The 20,754-nt window shown below is 40.6% G+C and overlaps 1 protein-coding gene across 1 annotated transcript in view; it reads left to right on the forward strand.

The window, feature by feature from the left end:
- Window positions 1–2,524: 2,524 nt before the first annotated feature.
- Window positions 2,525–20,754, forward strand: part of CYP7B1 (cytochrome P450 family 7 subfamily B member 1) — a 178,878-nt gene continuing 160,648 nt past the window's right edge. Inside the window, exon 1 of the mRNA XM_074944310.1 lies at window positions 2,525–2,853. Coding sequence (XP_074800411.1) covers window positions 2,615–2,853 — 239 coding nt within the window. The 5' untranslated portion in view covers window positions 2,525–2,614. The remainder of the gene's footprint in view (window positions 2,854–20,754) is intronic.

The following is a 20,754-nucleotide window of genomic DNA, read 5'->3' on the forward strand; positions in this document are numbered from 1 at the left end:
TCCTTGAACAAATCCATGGAACTGAAGAGCAAGATACACAGTATTGCCAAGCCTCAACATTCTAAAATCATGAGTCAGGTCTCCAAGTAGCAGGAGACTGGCTTAAAAATCAAGAGTTAAAAAAAGAAATAAATACATTTTAGGTTCTTTCTATTTGCCTTCTGGACTTTAGTTATTTATGGTGCATTTGGGTCACATCTGCAAGCCTTTTCCTATAACCAGGAGGGCTAGAATCTTACTTTTTTTTAAAAAAAATGAAAGCTGAGGTTCTCATATAATCCCTTGTTTCCATGAACTTGGGTATAAATAAGACATCAAATACTAAGAAACTCATGATAAAATCACAAGAGATGGCAACACTGAAAATGACCTGAGTTTTTTACCTGAGGGTAACTAATGCAGGTGAGCTATCCTCAGGTAAAAACACAGTGAAGACCAGCCCCAAGTGGTGTGTCCAGTGTTTTACCATGAGGTAAACTCATTGAGGTCAGCCTTGTACCTCTGTATGGGACCTCAGTGAGTTTACCTCATGGTAAAATTAAAGTGCCTTATCTTCACTGTGTTTTTATTTGGGGATAGCTCACATATGTTCGTTACCCTGAGGTAATAAATGCAGGGAAGAAAAGCCCTTAGGGTGAGTAAGGGTATCTGGCTTTTGTTTGATAGCATTTGCCCCATGAGGCCTTTAGACAGTCGAATGGTCCTACTTTTTGTTTTACTTCCCACCACCTCCACGAGGGGATTAGCTTAGAGCGCTGGGGGCACTGTTTACACTGGCGCTTTACAGCACTGTAACTTGCTGCGCTCAGGGGGGTGTTTTTTCACACCCCTGAGCAAGAAAGTTGCAGTGCGGTAAAGTGCCAGTGTAGCCATAGCCTTAGTTTGGACCCATCCGCATGACAGTGTGGTGAGATCAGGCACTCCCCAATAGTAGCACAAGGAAATATGACTGATTTTCAAAATAGGAAGTAGACCTCCCAAAATTTTCCACTTCCTGAACTGGTCTCCTAAAACAGCCTTAAGATTAAGAAAAGGAGTACTTGTGGCACCTTAGAGACTAACCAGTTTATTTGAGCATGAGCTTTCGTGAGCTACAGCTCACTTCATCGGATGCATCCGATGAAGTGAGCTGTAGCTCACGAAAGCTCATGCTCAAATAAACTGGTTAGTCTCTAAGGTGCCACAAGTACTCCTTTTCTTTTTGCGAATACAGACTAACACGGCTGTTACTCTGAAACCAGCCTTAAGATTGGCTCCCCTTCGGGAGGTTTCATGAAGAGAGCATTATTTATCGCCCTGGTTCTGTCTGGTCAGTCTGGGAGCAGCACCTGTTAGACCTCTGGACCTTTCATATCACCCCACCAAAAGGAGATGCAGCTTCTGATTACATTGTTACCAGAAACCCTGAAGCTCTGTAAATTCACACACCACTTGAGCTACACAGAATAAAGCACCTGGAGGAAGTGCCAAGATACTGTGATTCTTGGCAGCTCAGGCTTGGTCTAAACACAGTTTTTGTATCCAATATTTCCATGAATGGTGTGGGGTTTACTTTTTGCCAGTGTTACAATCCCCTACAGTCCCCTAGTGTGGATGCAGTTCTGGTGGTATAAAGAACTGCTGTGAGGATAGCTACGTTAAAGATCGGGAGGTGCTCAGATACTATGACAGATATCTTCGTATCATAGATGCTGGAATTAAGGGTGCAGGGGGTGCTACCGCACCCAGTGGCTTGAAGTAGTTTCCATTATATACAAGGTTTACAGTTTAGTTCAATGGCTCTCAGCACCTCCACCGTACACATTGTTCCAGCACTCCTGCCTGGTACAGCCTATTTTATGGGAATGAACTATAAACTTATGCTCTAATAAATTGGTTAGTCTCTAAGGTTTCAGAGTAACAGCCATGTTAGTCTGTATTCGCAAAAAGAAAAGGAGTACTTGTGGCACCTTAGCGACTAACCAATTTATTTGAGCATAAGCTTTCGTGAGCTACAGCTCACTTCATCGGAGTGTAGCTCACAAAAGCTAATGCTCAAATAAATTGGTTAGTCTCTAAGGTGCCACAAGTCCTCCTTTTCTTTTTAGTCTCCAAGGTGTCACAAGTATTCCTGCTCTTTATACCACTTTAAGGACCTTTAAACCCATGTAAACTGGCTGGGATGATTTAGCTTGGGATTGGTCCTGCTTTGAGCAGGGGGTTGGACTAGATGACCTCCTGCAGTCCCTTCCAACCCTGATATTCTGTGTGTTCACACTGGGGCAGGGGTTACACTACTTTCACTATACAATGTAGTTAAAGGGGCACTACTTTTGTGGGTCATTCTTGGATGGGTGGATCGTTACTAGAAGGTACATTCCCTGCCTCATTGACTCATTCCCTGGGACTTTTTAGGGCAGCAACGTATTTTTCATCTATTTCTCCTTCCCCGATGAGAGGGGCCACTTCCCCCACCCCCGTGCCTGAGGAAAGCAAAGACCCTGCGCCAGGGGGCGGGCGCGTGCCCTCCTACAGGCCTGGCTGCCCGCCCGCCCCTCCTCCGGGCAGCAGCTGGGACAATCTTGGAGGGAGCGGCTCGCACAGTCGGTAGCTAAAGTTCGGCGGCGAGACGTCGATGCCAAACCCAGCCCCTGGCCGGGGGAGGATCGGAACGGGAGCTGCGGGCAAGGCAGGGATTTGCAGCAACAGACACAAACTTTCCCTTCCAAGGCGAGGCAGCCTTTGCAGCGGCGGGAAACGCGCCCGCTCCCTTAGCATGGCCCCCTGGGAGCTGCTGCCGCTCTACACCTACGGCCTCGCCATCGCCACGGCTTTGCTCCTCTGGGCGGCATGCGCCTGCGGCAGGAGGAGGAGGTAAGGGGCGGGGGAGGAGGAGGCAGGCGCTGTACAGTGTTCGGAAGAGCCCGGGCGGGTTGTTTTTCCTGGAGGCTTTGTGCGAACGGGGGAGCGGGGTAAATACCCACATTTGTCCCCTTCCCCCCGGGTCCTTTGGGTAAGTGCTGCTCCGAGAGGGAGTCGAAAGGCGACAGCTCTGGCGCCGCCTGAGGCTGCGTTCCTGAGATCAGGTTTATCCAGGTTTATCCGGCCGGGGGAGGCGCTAAAAGTGATTCAGCGGCACTGAGCTCCAGTGCCCGAGATCCCATTTGCGGGTCCCGAGTTGTTGCTTTTGGAGCAGCCTTTGGAGAGCCCAGTGTTACAGCCCTGGGTCCAGCACGCCGTAGTTTTAGAGTCAGAGGTTTTCTGTGGGTCTTAAAAGTTATATGTGAAATCCAAGGTAAGTAACAAACACCAAACTCCAAATGAGTGACATGAAGATATGTCCCCTATTACAGTTGCAGTGCTAAAACCAGGTTCTGTTGTATTAGCTGAGTACATTGTCTAAAGGTTCCATGTACTGGTGTGAGGCCAAATCCAAGTTTGAAACTTGGCACAGTTTTGAGAATTAAATGTACCCAGTGATCTGTGCAGGGCTGGGAGAAGTCTTAGATCTGTAATTTTTAAGTGAAGTATTTGTGCAGCATGCAGACACATGCATTATATTCAAGAATGTGCTGGACTGAAAATAAATCAAGAGGGCTGATTTCTTGTGCACCCACATCAAAATCAGTGGGAATTTAAGGTGTACAAGCCATGTAGGGTCAGGCCTGTGGCATGTTTGCATGTAAAGTTCAATTACTAGGTGTGTCACTTAGGCTTCATCCATACCCTAGCAAGAAAAACTGTGTGTAATATACCACACATAGACCAAATAGGCAATCCAGACTTTAGCGACCTGTCACATTCAGCCTCAGGTGAAGTTGTGTGTCATGTTGGAGTCAGATGTACGCCTATGTTGCTTGGTTATACTGCTGGCCTTCATTGCTTCTTTGCTCTCTTTTATTTAGAGAGAGTGCTGATATAATAAAAAGAAAAGGCATACTTGTGGCACCTTAGAGACTAACAAATTTATTTGAGCATAAGCTTTCGTGAGCTACAGCTCACTTCATCAGATGCATTTAGTGGAAAATACAGTGGGGAGATTTATATACATAGAGAACATGAAACAATGGGTGTTACCATACACACTGTAAGGAGAGTGATCACTTAAGGGGAGCTATTACCAGCAGGAGAGCAGGGTGCGGGGGGGGGGGAGAGGAGAAACCTTTTTGTAGTGATAATCAAGGTGGGCCATTTCCAGCAGTTGACAAGAACATCTGAGGAACGGTGGGGGGGAATAAACATGGGGAAATAGTTTTACTTTGTGTAATGACCCATCCACTCCCAGTCTCTATTCAAGCCTAAGTTAATTGTATCCAGTTTGCAAATTAATTCCAATTCAGCAGTCTCTCATTGGAGTCTGTTTTTGAAGTTTTTTTGTTGAAGAATTGCAACTTTTAGGTCTGTAATCGAGTGACCAAAGAGATTGAAGTGTTCTCCAACTGGTTTTTGAATGTTATAATTCTTGACGTCTGATTTGTGTCCATTGATTCTTTTACGTAGAGACTGTCCAGTTTGACCAATGTACATGGCAGAGGGGCATTGCTGGCACATGATGGCATATATTACATTGGTAGATGTGCAGGTGAACGAGCCTCTGATAGGGTGGCTGATGTGATTAGGCCCTATGATGGTGTCCCCTGACTAGATATGTGGATACAGTTGGCAACGGGCTTTGTTGCAAGGATAGGTTCATTACACAAAGTAAAACTATTTCCCCATGTTTATTTATGATGTTGAAACAGAGAAGATAAGTTGTGTTTCTTTTAGTTTCTCCAATTATGTTAGTTTTTGTTTCTTCCAACTAGAGAACTGGTGATTCCAAAGAAGGTACGTGGTCATATTTCTTCAATTCATCCCTTCTTGTCAACTGTTGAGAATAGGTGACTTCCATCTTGATTGAATTGGCACTGACCCCCCACTTGGTAAGGCAACTCCCATCTTTTCATGTGCTGTAATATATATATGGCTTACTGTATTTTTCACTCCATGCATATGATGAAGTGGGTTTTAGCCCACGAAAGCTTGTGCCCAAATAAATTTGTTAGTCTCTCTAAGGTGCCACAAGGACTCCACATTGTTGTTTCTCTGTGAACTGAATTCTTCAGTATTTGGATCAGTGCCTAAAACACAATATACCTGACATTGGAAAGAACAAATCAAAACATCATCCACCTAGAATACTACAGATCCCTACATAGACCTTTCATAGTAGCGGACTACCTTGCTCCAATAAAATGTGCAAAACTAAGGCAAATGTAAAGATTTTTTTTTCATCAAAAAGTGATGAGAAACTGCCACACTGAGAGAGGAAGGAGAAACATGGCAGAGATGACATCACACTATACAGCAACTTGCCACTGCATCAGGAATGGATGCTGGTGACAAATGGACACAGGATCAAACCTCAAACCCAGTGTGTAGCCCCAGCCCTTGGCAACTTTGGTAACTGGTGTATAGCTTGTCATGCCAGTGAAGCCTTATTGAATTGAATGACTGAAAAATGATTCATATTTTATGAAGTCTCTTAGTTGACCATTACTATTGCATTTCAGACCACGTAGGAGTTTAGATGTCCTAACGATTGAGATAATTTTCTTTAATTCCTGTAACTCTCATGAGATGTTGCAGGGGTCACTGTCTTTTGAAGCTGCAGTTTTGCTCAAAGGTAAGGGAGCACTGGCCCTAGTTCAGTTTAAGCACATGTTTAATTAAAGTACTATAAAAGTCAATGGGAATTAAGTGCTTTGCTGGTTAGGCATGGTTTGCTGAATTGGGGTCCTTTATTTGGAGTGGCTTATTAAAAAAAACTACAGTGTGCAAGATTTTGGTCTTAAATGTTACTGAATTTAATAGTTTTAATAGTTTGCTGTTACTTGCATAGTGCTATAGGTGTGCATTAGCCGTAATCAGATTTCAGGATGAGGTAAGTGCAGTTTCTTTGTTAAATTACTTAAATACTTTATTTGGGGATTGCAAAGGAAGGAAGAGGAGTTTCCCTTTTAATAAATGTTTATATTGTGAATGCTGGCAATAATAGTAATAATAAATAATACAAAGGAAAAGCTGACTTCTAGCAGTCTTTGCCAAGGCTTAACATCAGAGATAGTGAAGAAACAGAACCAAGAACGAAGGTTTGCTCAGTCACAGCAAATATTATTTTGGGTTAAACTTCAGTATCCGATGATGCTCCCTACCTCCTGCATGCAACAAAGAGATATATCTCTTGTTGTGGAAGGAAGAAAGGCTGCTGTGGAGGAACTGGGCAGTTTGCTGAGGAAGGAATGTTTTTGTCTCTAGGGAGTTCTTCCTTCCTTCGTTTCTTTCCCCATTTCTCCCCCTTCAGAAACATTTCTAATGTGGAAAAAGCCGGTGGCACTTGCCATTTTATTGTGAAGATTATTCCCATTTATCTTCATAAAATTATTGAATCACTATTGGCTTTCTAATTCTTTCTCCTCAAGCTGTTCTTCTCTGTGTGCAGATAATCTATCCAAGTAAGAGGTTAAACAGCACATATCTTGCTTGCCTGACTCATGGCATAGTGCCACTGAAGTCATTGGGATTACTGTCCAAAGTAAGGTAAACAGAATCTGGCCCTTAATGATGTAAATTTAAAATCCTTGAGACAAACATTTCTTACCTATGGGTCTGATGCTGCAAATATGACAAGACCATGCTTACTACTATGATATCTGGAAATGTTATGATGGCTAAAAATATTAGATGTATGTGTCTGCTAAAATGATCGGCTGTGAAGTAGTTAACAAGGCTGACATTTTAATAGACAACAGTAGGCTTTAGAGTAGCAGCCGTGTTAGTTTGTATTCGCAAAAAGAAAAAGAGTACTTGTGGCACCTTAGAGAGTTAACTCTTTGAGATGAATGAAAAAATATACAGCACATGTAACTCACGTGAACATAACCATGTAGCAATTTAAAAATTGAAATACTGGAGTAGACCAATGGTCCTTCCAATTCAATATACTGTCTCTGGTGATGGCCAGAACCCGTGCTTCAAAGAACCTTAAAGTGGGTAATTATGGAATATATTTACCCCCAGGGACATTTCTTACTAACCACCTCAGTTACAGCTTGACTGTGCCCTGAATCACATTTGTGTTCAACTTAATCTCTTCATTAGTTCAGACTCCCTCCAAAAAAACAGACTGAAATTTATCTAAAATCTTTCTCGAACAGATCACCTTCCTGAGCCCAGACAGATATTTCTGAAAAGAAGTTATTTCATCTTTGTCTCCAGAACATCTTGTCCTTCTTTGTGACAAGTTGTGAGCCTGTTAACAGCTTTCTTACCAAGTGAATTGTAGTTCACGAGATGTCATCAGCCTGTCTTTTTTACCACTCTGCTAATTTAGGCAATATGTTAAGGTAGTTTTCTGTTTGAGGAAACATCAGGAACGACAGATTTTCTGGTATCCTAACCTCTGCTCTCGGGATCTCTTTCTCCTAACAACTTGCTTTTTATGCTATTTATTGCAAGGGCATTGAATGCATAGACATTTTCATGACCTGTGTGTTAATTTCATCCTCCACACTTCTTATTGTCTTAGCCATCTCCACCCTAAAATTAATAGAGCTAATGACTAATTAATTCTGTTTTAAGCAGGGAAGAGAAACATTTAAATTACTTAAATAACTACGAAATAATTTAGTTTTAAACAGTGCATTTATTATGTTTTTCAACATCTTGAATTCATTATTATGTTGAAAAGATGTAAGTTGTGGTTAAAATTTATTTCTCTGCATTCTTTTTCTGTTAGAGCTCAACAATGGTTGGATGAAATGCAGTAAGCAAATCTCTGCTCTTTTCAAACTGTACAGTCTCAGTTCACTGGGTTTTCAGTTCTCAAGCAACTAGAAAAGGACTGTGGAGCTATTCTCTTGAGAATATTGCATAATGATCTGTCTCATAAACAGTTTTTCAGTGCTGCTTCTCAGTCTGCTCAAAAAAGATCTGCGCCTAATGTATATCTAGGTTTATGTTTTTCATCTAGGTGTGGAGGATGGTATTATGGGAACAAGTAACATGCATCTTAGTAAGTGATGAACTTCACAAGAATCTATGATTTACAATATTCTTTGCTTAAGGTACACTGCCACCTAGCAACAGTTATTTTTTTCCCTCCCACTTTGTTTGACCTACTTCGTTCTGCTTTAATTTGTACTTTGTCTTGTCTTTGTTAATCTCTAGAAGTCATCCATATGTGCTTTACCGATTTTTGTACAGGAAATGCCATGGAAATAAAAAAAAAAAGTGGTCATTTTTAGTTGCAAATAAGACCCAAAAATTATTAGCTTCTCATTGTAAACATTTTTTTTCACTTAAAAATCAATATTCTGGTTTTGTCTTTTCAAAATTTGGATAGGAATCTCTGGCCATCTTTCTCCTTTAGGAAATGCTAACAGAACTTTGTTTTGCTTTATTCTTTTATCAGTTACTTATTGGAGAAAATTAATAAAATAAAGGGATAATTATTTTAATTTGTTATTTCGGTACAAAATCAGTTCAGCCTTAACTATGGCACTGTGACTGGTGCCTCCATCCTATATATAGCACACCGTATTATACAGTGTGCAGAATGTGTGGAGCAAACAAATGTTCCTGCCCCAAAGGATTGGCATTCTTAAAGCATGAGCCAGAACAAACAAACAGAAAAGGGTAGAATGCCTCATAGAATAGATTGGTCTTTATTAAGCAATCTATAAAGGTACTTGACAAACTGTAATTGGGTGGTTGTTTGAAGTGTAAGGGATGGTATGAAAGAAGGCACAGGGGGCAAATCTTAAGCCTGGTGGGCCTGGGCAGATACAAGGGGACAAATCTGTTTCCCCTGCTGGAGGCATAATAGTGGAAATGGCCACTTCAGCTGCTTAAGCACTGGTAATGTGATTTGGCTGTTCCTTGTCTGAGGCCCCAGGAAATGACATCTCCTGTTGTACTCCTCCCTGGGATGGTCTAGGAAGGATGGTTTTGCAGTTGGTAAAGGCATTGGACTGGGGCTCAGAAGATCTGGGCTTGCTGCTGGTTCTGTCCCAAATATAATGTATCATCTTAGGAAAGTCATTTAGTCTCTCTGTGCCTCAGTTCCCCATCTGTAACATGGGGATGATAATGTTTTCCTACCTAATGATGTATTGGTTCTTGTGTCTGAATGACTTACAAAAGACTCTCTAGAATACTCAAAATTGCTGGAATAATCACTTACGTCCTATCTCTCATGGGAATGGGAGGACAAGATATGCATAGCAGCAGATCCCTGACCAGTTAGTGACCTGTGTACCGTATTGCAGGGAATTCATAATAATTTATTTCTGGGGGAAAACCCCCACATCATACCAATTCTATGAACAAACAGAATCAAGCTGTATGATGTTAAGGTTAAGTACTTTGGCTTATGATGTTGCTCAATTCCTTTTGCCCCCATAGGTTTGTGTTGTTATGGGAAGTACTATCTGCAGGGCCGGTGCAAGGATATTTTGCACCCTAGGCGAAACTTCCACCTTGTGCCCCCCCATCACCCCTCCCCCCGGAGCATCGCTTATTATAAACTTTCAAAAATGAATACTGCATAACGTGGCATTGTTCATTAGAATTAATACACCTTTGGCTTGAAAATTTATTAATTTCATTATTTAGTCTACATATTTAATGAAAATAAATGAATAACCTGACAATTGTTGTTGTTTTCACTTTGCACAACATAGCATGGATCTTAAAATAAATCACATACATTATACACAATACACTGTCACAGAGTAACACGTTATAATTTAGAGTTTATTTTTCCGTGCTTTCAGTTTAGCAAATTTAGAAACAAGTTCCTCCAAGTCAATGCTGCGAGCAATGTCATGTTCTATTGACAAGGTAGATAGCCCAAGAAGTCTTTGTTGCAACATTGATGAAATTTTATTCCTATCAGTTTTTTTTTCTTGTTCACGATTAAAAGTAAAGGATAGAGAATGCATGTCACTTACTAACTACGAGTCGCTATTGAATTTCATCAACTGTTTGATGTAAACATTGATTAAGAGATCAAGATGACTTTTTTCCTTAAAATTAAGCAATGTTGATTGTAATTGGAAATACATCCTTTTTAGTCACATATACTTCCTTCTTTCATTCTTTCATATCAAAATCTACTACATTTTATTCTACCTTTAGAATATCCAATTGTTGTTAATAACATTTATAAAATTAGAATGGCGGATACTCTGATATTGTCAGTTGTTGTATGACAATATGACAAATTTGAACAACCTACAAATGCATATTCGTATATGATAAACATATACACTCAAATACTTAACGTACACACACAATTGACGCAAAGTATTAGCAAAATGATGCAGCAGCAATTGCGAAAGTCTTAGATCTGAAACAACTCAACAAAAATAGTTAGCCTCGGTCAACAACCTCCGAAAACTAGTAAACTTAGCATGGTAAACAGCCTGTCAGAATGGGTAATGGCTGCGTGCGACGAGAAAAATGACGTCATTGCCACTTTGTACTGTAGTGAAGCAGTACCCTTGTGCCCGCAATGCAGAACTGGCGTAGGCTATAGCTGTAATGTACGAGAGAATGACAAGTTAAAATGCAAGTTCAAGGACGTGTCTCTTTTTGTTGTTCATTCGTTTTCCAGCAATAGTGTGTAAAAAAAATTTGGGCACTGCTTTTTGGTGTCCCCAAATCTTGGCGCCCTAGGTGGCTGCCTAGTTCGCCTAGTGGTTACACCGGCCCTGACTGTCTGACGTAATTGCTTTATTAGTTAAAGCTGTTTGCCTTAATCATACAAATATTTGCTTATATATCATCACCACCACCCCGGGTAAGTCATCAACAGCCGAGACTGAACCTTGGATCTCTGGATCTCAGTGCATGAGAGACTAGTGCCTGAGTGGAAAAGACCCATCTCTCTTAGCCCAGGCTGTAGCGCATTGATTTCTAGGTGACCCTGCCACCACCAGAGAGGGACAGAGCACCAGACCAAGTGGGGATGTCTTGAACCCTGTTCATCTTATTTATGTGTTTCTATAAAATAAAACAGAAGACTTTTCCCAGTTCTGTATGTTGTCACTGGTTCAGCCTAGTGTATAGTGATGTGGGAAATGTAGAAGCTACAAGTGGTGACTACCATAAATGCAGTAGCTCTGTAACTCAAAGGGTAAAATCTCATGTATGAATTTAAGCAGTATCCCAAAAGTGAATTGCCAGTTTTCTTTTAGAAGTGTCGCACAGCAAGTGTATGGCAGAGCCAGGAATGGAACTCAGTTCTTGTGACTTCTAATCCCATGCTTTAACACTTGTCCATGTTTCCTGTCTAACACACTTAACATATGTGACATTACACTCTAATAGAGCAGTACATTTTTCAAATATTAAACAGATTTTGAGTTCTGATTTAAAGTTGTGGTGTTCAGAGATTCCAAGGAACCACTGTGATCATCTAGTGACCTGATCTCCTGTATAACACAGGTTATAGGACTTCCCCAAAATAATTCCTAAAGTATATCTTTTTTAGAAAAAACATCCACAGTGGTGGAGGATTCACCATGACCCTTGGTAAACTGTTCCACTGGTGTTATTTTATTTATCATCTTCTGATGTGTCTTGATAAATATACTTTTTCGACTAATATCCTTGTGCACTTCTGGGAAAATTTTAGCTGACCAGGAGTCCTGCAGTACAAGAGTTTTCTGTTTTCTAAACCACATGGAGCTTGGCTTTATTCCTTTCTCCACAAACTGGCTTTTTGAATGTTGCCAAGTTCTTCTGTTTCTTCTGCTTTGTTTGGCACATGTTGGGGGGAAAAAAAATATCTTGGCTCCCTTATAGAACATATCTTGTTCCTTCTTAACGGCTTGTACTTTCTCTCTCTCTCTCTTTTTTTGTAATTCAAATCAGAAAAAAATTGCTATGGTTGTGCTTCCAAGATTTCAATTTTGTTGCAGTTTTCTGAGCAATATTCTGATGTTCTGAAACACTCTCTCTTTGTGGGCCTGATCCAGTGCCCACTGAATTTAATGGGAATATCTTCATTGACTTCAGTGAATATTAGATCAGGCTCTGATCAAATGGTCAGTTCCACCACTCTGCTTGCAGATATGAAGGGAACAAAGAAGAGTAAAATGGGGTTAAAAAAGGAGAATTGAGAGTGGCCCCCTTTGTAATATGCTCCTCCCTCCTTGGGAACATACTGCAACTTTGCAGGATCAGGTCTCTTGGGAGAAATTGGATCAGGGAGCAGATGTTCTACATATGCTATTCTGGGGACCTGTCAGACATTCAAGTGAATATTTGTCAGAAGCTGAGGGTACTCCCTGAGGTACTACCTTGTACTCCATGCCTGCAGTCCCGCTCAAAGACATATGTCTATACTGAGGCTGGGAGTGTGCTTCCCAGTACGGATGGACAAACGTGCTAGCTCCACTCAACCTGGCACACTAAAAGTAGCAGTTTAGCTGGGGATAGCATAGGCAGCAGCTTAGGCTAGCTGTCTGAGTACAAAACTTGCCCAGACCCCCTTGGTACATACTTGGCTGGCTAGCCTGAGCTGCCGCTCTGCTACACTGCTATTTTTAGTATACTAACTTGAGCAGAGCTAGTGTGTGTCTTTCTGCATGAGCTGGTAACTGTGCTCTCAGCTGTAGTGTAGACATACCCATAGATAATCAGTGGCATCATGGCTTCTGAGAATGGGCCAGGCAGCACCACGGAGGGTCAGCCCTTCTTTGTGCAGCTGGAACTCTCATTCCCTGAGGATCCCCAAGATACAGAGAATTTGAAGTCCACATCTCCTCCTCTACTGCAGCTCACCAAATCCTGCCTCCCTTACAGGAGCTATCATCAAACCTTTGCTAAGTGACTGTTGCAGAATTTTCTTGCGTCTCCTGTCCTCACTTTTAAGCTTTTAGTACAGGAGGATGCAATGCAGCAAAAGTCTTATTTAAAAAAAACTTTGGACCAAGCTTTACAACTTTGACTGGTATTAAAAATACAGTAAACAGGGAGTAGAGCCCTTTAAAATATCATGGACAAAAAAATTATGAAACTGGAGTTAAGCTTGATAGTGAGCTTGATCATTAATTTAAGGGCCAAAACCTTACAACAACTTTGTAGTTAAAGCTGATTGTTTTAATTGAAAACAAAATTCTCACCGTCATTTGTTAACATTGTTCAAATTTTTTATTATTTGCAAAAACTTTGTTGCCTTTTTAAATCTTCATTTAAAAATATCAAAAACATTATCAAAATGATTATTGACAATTTTTCATTTACCAAAAACTCCAGGTTTGGGTAAATGAATATTGTCAGTGTTTCTGATAAGTATTTGTAAATAGTGAAAAAATTTAGAAAATATGATAAACGACTTCTTTTCAACACTTTGAATGAGATCATGTTCAAAATTTTGAATTTTGTTATATGCCTTTTGGATTATTAATAATAATTTATTTTATATTATATATTTTTTACCAACTCTAATTGTAGTTGGTAAAAAAAATTAAAATTAGAAACTCCTAAAATTCAATTAAACCCAAACATAGATCGTATGGTTACAACGGCCAGACTCCCCTACTTCTGCCTCTCTAGCAGTGCTCTGAGGAAAATCACAATCTCTGAGGCAGCCTTATCTATCTGGCCTCGCCTGCAGAGCTGCTAGGGAGAGCAGTTGTATTTTCCACTAGGGGTCCCACCAGTAGATGCTGCAGTAGGAATGCACTGAACCAGTACCTCCCCAGCTGTGCAGCTCTCTGCCCTTCCTGGTCAGTGCTGCCTATTTTCTGGGTTTCATTAGCTCTCTGAAGGCCCCCTTTGGTGGAGGGGTAGATTGTAGCCATGATGAATTGCTGTTGTAGTGTAACCCTAGATTGAAGCTAACTCTGTAACTTCCCCAAGTAGTTATGTAGTTTGAATGCAAAAGTACAACACTTACATGGATTTTGAAGTCATGGGGTGAATCCTGACCCCACTGAAGTCAATGACAAAAATCCTATTGACTTCATTGGGGTCAGGATTTCACCCCTGATTTTCAGCCAGGTCCCAACCCCATGTTCTTTTTTGATGGCACAATTTTGCCTTCACAAATGGTTGTACTTGGTTTTTTTTAATGGTGAAAATATTACTAGATAGACATCTAATTCATTCCAGATGCAAAAATACACTCAGTTATTTGTGAATGCAGTTACACTAACAAAAATGGAGTCCATGAATTAAGTTGGCCTCTAAAATAGAAATGTATTGGTTCAGTTTGTAAGACAGATATAGAACAACATCACAAGCAGGTTTGATCTGGTTTCTGTGAGCTGGAATATCTATGCTGAATTTTCAGTGGACTTTGTACTGCTTCCGTGTTCCTTTGGATAGTTCTGTTTGTATTCGATATGATGGGAGTTTTTTTATTGTTCCACTTGGTTGGATTGTTTTTTCCTTTTTTAAAAATTTTCAGATTTTAGAGTTAGTTTTTAGTGGTGATATGTGAAAGCTGCTTTCCCAATAAGCAGGTTTAATAGCCTTTCCTGTCTGCGTGTAATGGCCTGTTACCACATACTGAATGCCTATTCTTGCACATAAACTTCCTTTTAGAGGAGTGGATATAACGATGTGGGAGAAATTGAAGGGTATTTTTTGTAATTCAGGCATCATAGATGAGTCACGAATGGGGTTTTGGTAACCTAAGATATTTTAATTATCATGAACAAGAGAATCTGCACCATAGTAAAATGGAGCATAGGAATGAAATTGCTGGGATGAGAGACTTATATTTGGGGTCAGTATTAGTTTCCACATACAAGTTTGAAACATGTACTGCTAATCTGATTGCATTGGGAGTTACATGTCCATATCTGAAAGAGGAGCTTAGCCTACAGTACATGACAGTACAAAAAAGATATATGTACTTCTAAACAGCTAATGTCTTCAGAGTATGTGTGAATTGCACAAATTAATCCCTGGGCACTGAAGTGCAACAAACTGAGTTCAGAATTAGAACTCATTTGAAGGTCCAAGTGAAGATAATTAAGTTCATGTCATAGTTGGTTGCATATAATGTTCTTGAAGGTTGGGTTAAGGTAGCTGTCAATGCTCAGGAGTGTCAGCATTGTTAACAGTTGTGTTGGATAATCTCCTCACATCAATAATTGCTTGCACAATACCTGGCTTGTGGTGAGTAGAGAACTGCACTTTTGATATTGCCACTTTATTGTAAAAAATATGATTCACTTCCAAGGGAAGAGAATGAGTAAATGAGTCAGCATTTTTGATTTCTGCAATCTGTAAAGATATAGTTTGTCATACTATGTGTAGTGGAAACTGTACTGATGTGCAGTAAATACTATGATATTAGGCCAGACTTGTACACTATATATAGTATAATATGAAAAAAAAGTGTTATTCTTTTGAACTTCCTTTGATATTGTACAGAATCACATCAGATACAATATATTCTAGGCCTTACCACTGAGTTTGGTACTATCAAAATCCTAAACCAAAGAGGTGCATCCCTCCTGTTCAGGCTGAGAGGATAATAGCTCCAAAGAGAGCACTGAGAATCCACTGAACCTTCCCCCGCTGCCCTCCTGTCTGGCTTCTTGGTACAGTTTAAAGAAACAGGACACAGCTTCCCAGTTTCCTCCAGAAATAGACTCAGATTTTAAGGCAAAAAAGAGACCATTGTGACTATCTCGTCTTACTTTGTGCATAGCAAAGGTCATTGCTGGTAGTTCCTTCATCAAGCTCAGTAATTTGTGGTAGAGTGTTGACATATTTTTAGAAAGATAGTCAATCTTGTTTTCAAGACTTCAAGTAATGAAGAATGTACCTCCATGCCTCCGTAATGTTCCAATGGTTAATTACCCTTATTGAGTGGGAGGTAAAGTCCTCCCCAAGGAGTGAATGTCTTTTAATTGCTAAAGGGACTTAATTTAAAAAAAAAAAAGATGAAAGATACTTTTGGATGCCACTGTATGCTAACAGGGCCATATTCTGTGTAACTTTTTGCATGCTGATGTTGTAAATAAACATTTTTCATTTTACACTGACTCCTGCTGGATGTAGGCTGGATAATTCAGACATTTAACAGCGCTTGCCAAGTCAAATCACCAAGAGTTGACACCATTTGCTCTTTGTTCCCTTTTCCTCACCAAAACATAAGCTTGGATCAATGTTTGTGTTTATTGCCTTATTCATTGTGTAAAGCAGAGCTCTTTGTTGTTGGTTTTTTGGGATTTGCCAGTTTTTTAACTGAGGCCATGCAGACAGAGATACTTAAGGTTGTGTGAATATGAACCAGATGAACCACGGCCTCATTTTCATTTAGTGAAAACATTTAGAAATACTGTTCAGTTTATTTTGTACAGTATCTGGAGTATGTCTGGGTTATTGTAAATACTACTGAGACTCCTGTTTAGGAGCCAGGAACACTAGTGCTATCTTGCCTTTGAGTTGTGCCTTAACAGTTACAGAGACTCAAATGGACAATTTACAGTTGGAATATGACTTGCAAAATGACTAATATTACAGTTAAAAGATGTCAGATGTTTTTAATCAAAATGAAAACAGGAAGATTTTTTTTTTTGCAATTGCAAATGTTAACAGAAAAAAGATAATGATTTGATGTGTCAGTTTGTTTCTATCACCACACCATGTAAAATGAATCTGATATAACTCTTTTAGTGCTAGATTATTAGTGATAGTAGTGCTCTACAAGAATAAGATCTTGGTCATTGGCACTAAGAGGTTGGTGAATAAAAATTCCACACATGGCTGTGGTTTAAGTGAATAGCTGCAGCATTGTATATTGTGTGAAACTGGAAATCCCAATACTTGTTACTTGGTAATAACATTACTCTAGAGTCCTGTCAAACAGTAACTATAGTAGGACCCAAACCAGAATAGTACCCCAGTGTTTCCTGCCCAATGAGATGTACGTCTCAGCTGAAATCCTTCAACGAGCCCCTTCCTCATGGGAAGGATTGGCCAGGGACAAAGGGTCTTTAATGTGTGTTTGATGGCAAAATACCTCTCTTTCACCTGTGGCCCCCTATTCCAGCCCTGTATTCAGGTATAGGATGAGTTACAGCCTCAATAAGCACTAATACAACAGAGGGCTTCTTTTTCCATAAACTTGTGACAAATACCAAATTAATGCTAAGAAAGCACCAACGTACTGAAATTCCTTCCCCACTCCTATTGGTGGCCAGTTTTTCCTCCAAGGAGAAGGACTGATGCATTTATATCCCACCAGAGGATTAAATTTCCTTGCTCATGGCAAAGTCAGTGCAGAGTATAGTAGTTGGAATTTTCCCTTCTCGGGCCTGCTGACAGAACCACTCTCTGCCCTGCTTACTCCCACCCCGCCCAGTAAACACTACTTAGCATTCTGAATTTCTCTAATTTCTCCGAGTCTGTGTTTGTACAGCACCTAGCATAATAGGGCTCCCTATACTTACTTAGGCCTTTGAGTGCTACTGTAATTCAAATGATAATTATATTATCATGTGACTATAGAGTTCATATGTCATGTACTGTTAACTTTTTTTCAATAAAAGTTAAAAATCTGTGTTTATCAGTGATTGGTTTTCAGCAGGCTCCATACATCAACTTGTTTGCCAGTAGATATTGAGAAATGCTTTCTTTCTGTTCTCTGAGTAGTGACTCATTCCTTTTTGGGATATTTACTGTTCACCAAATTCACTATAATATATAATACCTGTCCTTATCATTTCCCATTGTTCTGCTTAGCAGAGAGGCTAGACTAATGAGACCCCGCCCCCTGTGCTCCATTTGAGTGGGTTCTGATGATTGCTTCTATCACTGTAACCTGTAAGGGGACTTTCTAAAGACACAATGACAATAAAAAATTAAGTTCCTTTGTTGGTGAGCCACCTGGTAATTCCACCTGGATCTTAACATAGCTGTCAAAAGGCATGAGTGACTCATTGATGGCCATCACCTCTAATCTTCTTCTATTCCCATTTATTTTCTACTACAGCACTTCTCAGTTGCACCCCATCAACTGAGAAAACAAAACAAAAAATTAGCAAATGTCTAGATCCAGGAGGAGCCACTGCAGGAGAAGAGTGAGTGGATGGTTCAGTTTGCATCCTGCTCCTCCCTTCCGCTGCAGCCTCTGGCTGTTCTCTATTCCCTTCCGTATGCTCATGTCTTCACTTTTGTTGTTCCCTCTGTGCCTGAACAGCAGCTAGTTTAGAGGAGGGGAAGAGATGCTCCAAGAAGTCGAACTACAACTTTTCTTAAAACAATGCTACCCCAAATCAGAGTGCAGGGTTGGGGGAAGGAGAGGAGTGAGGAGAAACCCTCAACAACAACATTCTGTCAGCCCTCACTCTGGCGAAGCCTCCCACAACCCAACCTGATGTACAACTCCTAATCTGTACAACCTCTACCAATTAGCCTGCTCATCCAGCATATCAGTTATCCACCCAGGGGTTCTTGTTTGACCCTGACCTCACAAATTTTGTCATCTGCAAGGGATTATGGGGTTTGAGTAGTGTTAGCAAGAAACCACAGGCGAATGTTAAGCCACAAGAGAGGGATGTTGGGAACCACCAGTGTATCTAGCAATGTACATGTGGGAAAGTGCTCCCGCCACCACTCTAAACACAGAGCTCAGTTTGTTTGAGTTGCACATGCTCTTTTTGGGCCTGACTATAATGGATCTTCTTTCAACACATTTTTTTAACATCTGCAAATATTTATGTAACCCCCCTTTCCTCCCTGGGTTACTTGGGAGCAGGCAACACTCACCTGTGTGCCTATTGTTGTTCACATTAAAGAAGATCCTGAGTATCCCCATGGTGCTGTTGGAGAGGTGGAAATCCTCTATTCACCCCTCTGCTGCAGTCCCTTTATTCCTAAAGGAATTTAAAATTGGCGGTGCCGCCACCGGGCTGGCCCCCATACACACTCAACGGTGTGCCTTGGGAACCTCCAGGAATAAAGTTATTCTAATTAATAATAATATACTATAATCTGTGACAAGGGTGTGACTCAAAAATACCAATTATAAATAATATACATCCAATATACTTAAATTAGAGTTAGCACACCTTTATTTAACAATTTAACAAATCAGGGTATAACAGTCTAAGATTATATGTCACTACTAATTTAAATCCACAAGGGGCAGTTGAGTAAAATCAATTAACAAATATAGTATACAATAATAAATGAAACTTACGTATCTGGCATTTACACTGCCACCATTTACCCAACCCCAGAGTGTACACTCCTCTGGATTTCAGAGTTCTAGAGGCTTGCTTGCGTGGGTGCGCTTGAAGATCTGCAGCTGGAAACTGCTCTGTTGGTTCTGTGTATCAGTCCAGCCAAGGCAGCAAGCTGCACAACCCCTCTGATGACTGGAGCTGGCCCCACCAAATGTCAGCAGCTCTGGGTCCTGGTTCGGTGGGAAGATCACTCTGCTTCTCCTCAGACTCAGTCTCTCTGCTGTGTCCCTTCCCTTGCAAGTACTTTGCCAAACCAGAGTGGGGATTACTCACAGTTCCTTCACTGCAGGCCCACCTCAGTCAGCTCTAGGCACAGCAACAGTCTCTGCTCTGACTCCAGTGAAGCCACCAACAGCCTCTGAGGCTTCCTGTTCGATCAGAGCCCCTGCAGGCTCTCAGTAGCAGCTTCTGGCTTCCTAGCAGCAGCTCCTGGTACAGGCAGAGCTCCACAGCAGCAATCTCACTCCTTTTCCAAAAATGGAGTCCACCGCCTGTTCTCCCTGCACAAGGAAATCTCTCCCTCTTTCTCCAAGGCATCATGGGAGTTGTAGCCTCTAAGGCTAGATTTCAGCACACCGGCTTTTCTCCTGGAACACTCCCTATAAAGTTCAGAGGCCCCTCTAGCAAAGGGTGCCTACATTTATAAATTGCTCTATGCTGGTACTCAAAAATAATTATGTAATTTTGCATTAATGTAATCATTTTTTTGTGGGGGGTTTGTTTATTTTTGTGTGTGGCAAGAAATTGTGACTTGAGCTACTCCATGATGATTTTTTATTTTTCTGAGTTTATTAAGACTAGTTTCAAGATCCCCCACTTTTTTCCTCGAACACCAAACTACTATATGGCTTCCACTCTTCCATCCATGGTACCATTGATTTCTACGATTCTGATCATTTTTATGGCAGGCCCTTCTTGACATCAGCTAAATCTTATTGACTGATCAGACAGGTGTTCAACAGTTTTAGACAGAGACAAAAATCAGTACATTTAAGATTTCCTTGATCTTTTTGGGAGCTTCCTTGTCATTCACTCCTGTAATTTATGTGTTTATCACCAGTTTATATGGGAGCATGCTTCTCTTGATTGCTACAGACTTTGTGGTTCTGGTACAAATGACATTTCCTAATCTTTAGGCCTCTTCCTCCATTTAATTTTATAACTTCTTTATTGCTAAAGAATGCCTCCTCAGTCACTGCAGTATCATAGATAAAGGATGGGGGTGAAATTTTGGTCCCATTGAAATCAGTGGGAGTTTTGCCATAGACTTCAATGGGGCCAAGATTTTGCCCCAAGTTCCTTATCCATGTCCTATAATTTATACAGAGACTTTGAAAGGAAATAGTGAAATATTCACTTCGGTATGTTGTTTTACTAAATTTAGAGAGAGAAGGTGGGTGAGAGATCTTTTATCAGACCACCTTCTTTTTTTATTTTGCTAAATTTATCAGTTTTAGAAAACTTTGACAGATTGTTTTGTTTTGAACTAAGTTTTTTGGTTTTGCAAAAGAGACAT

This window comes from Natator depressus, chromosome 2 (assembly GCF_965152275.1).
Source record: "Natator depressus isolate rNatDep1 chromosome 2, rNatDep2.hap1, whole genome shotgun sequence".
NCBI lineage: Eukaryota > Metazoa > Chordata > Testudines > Cheloniidae > Natator > Natator depressus.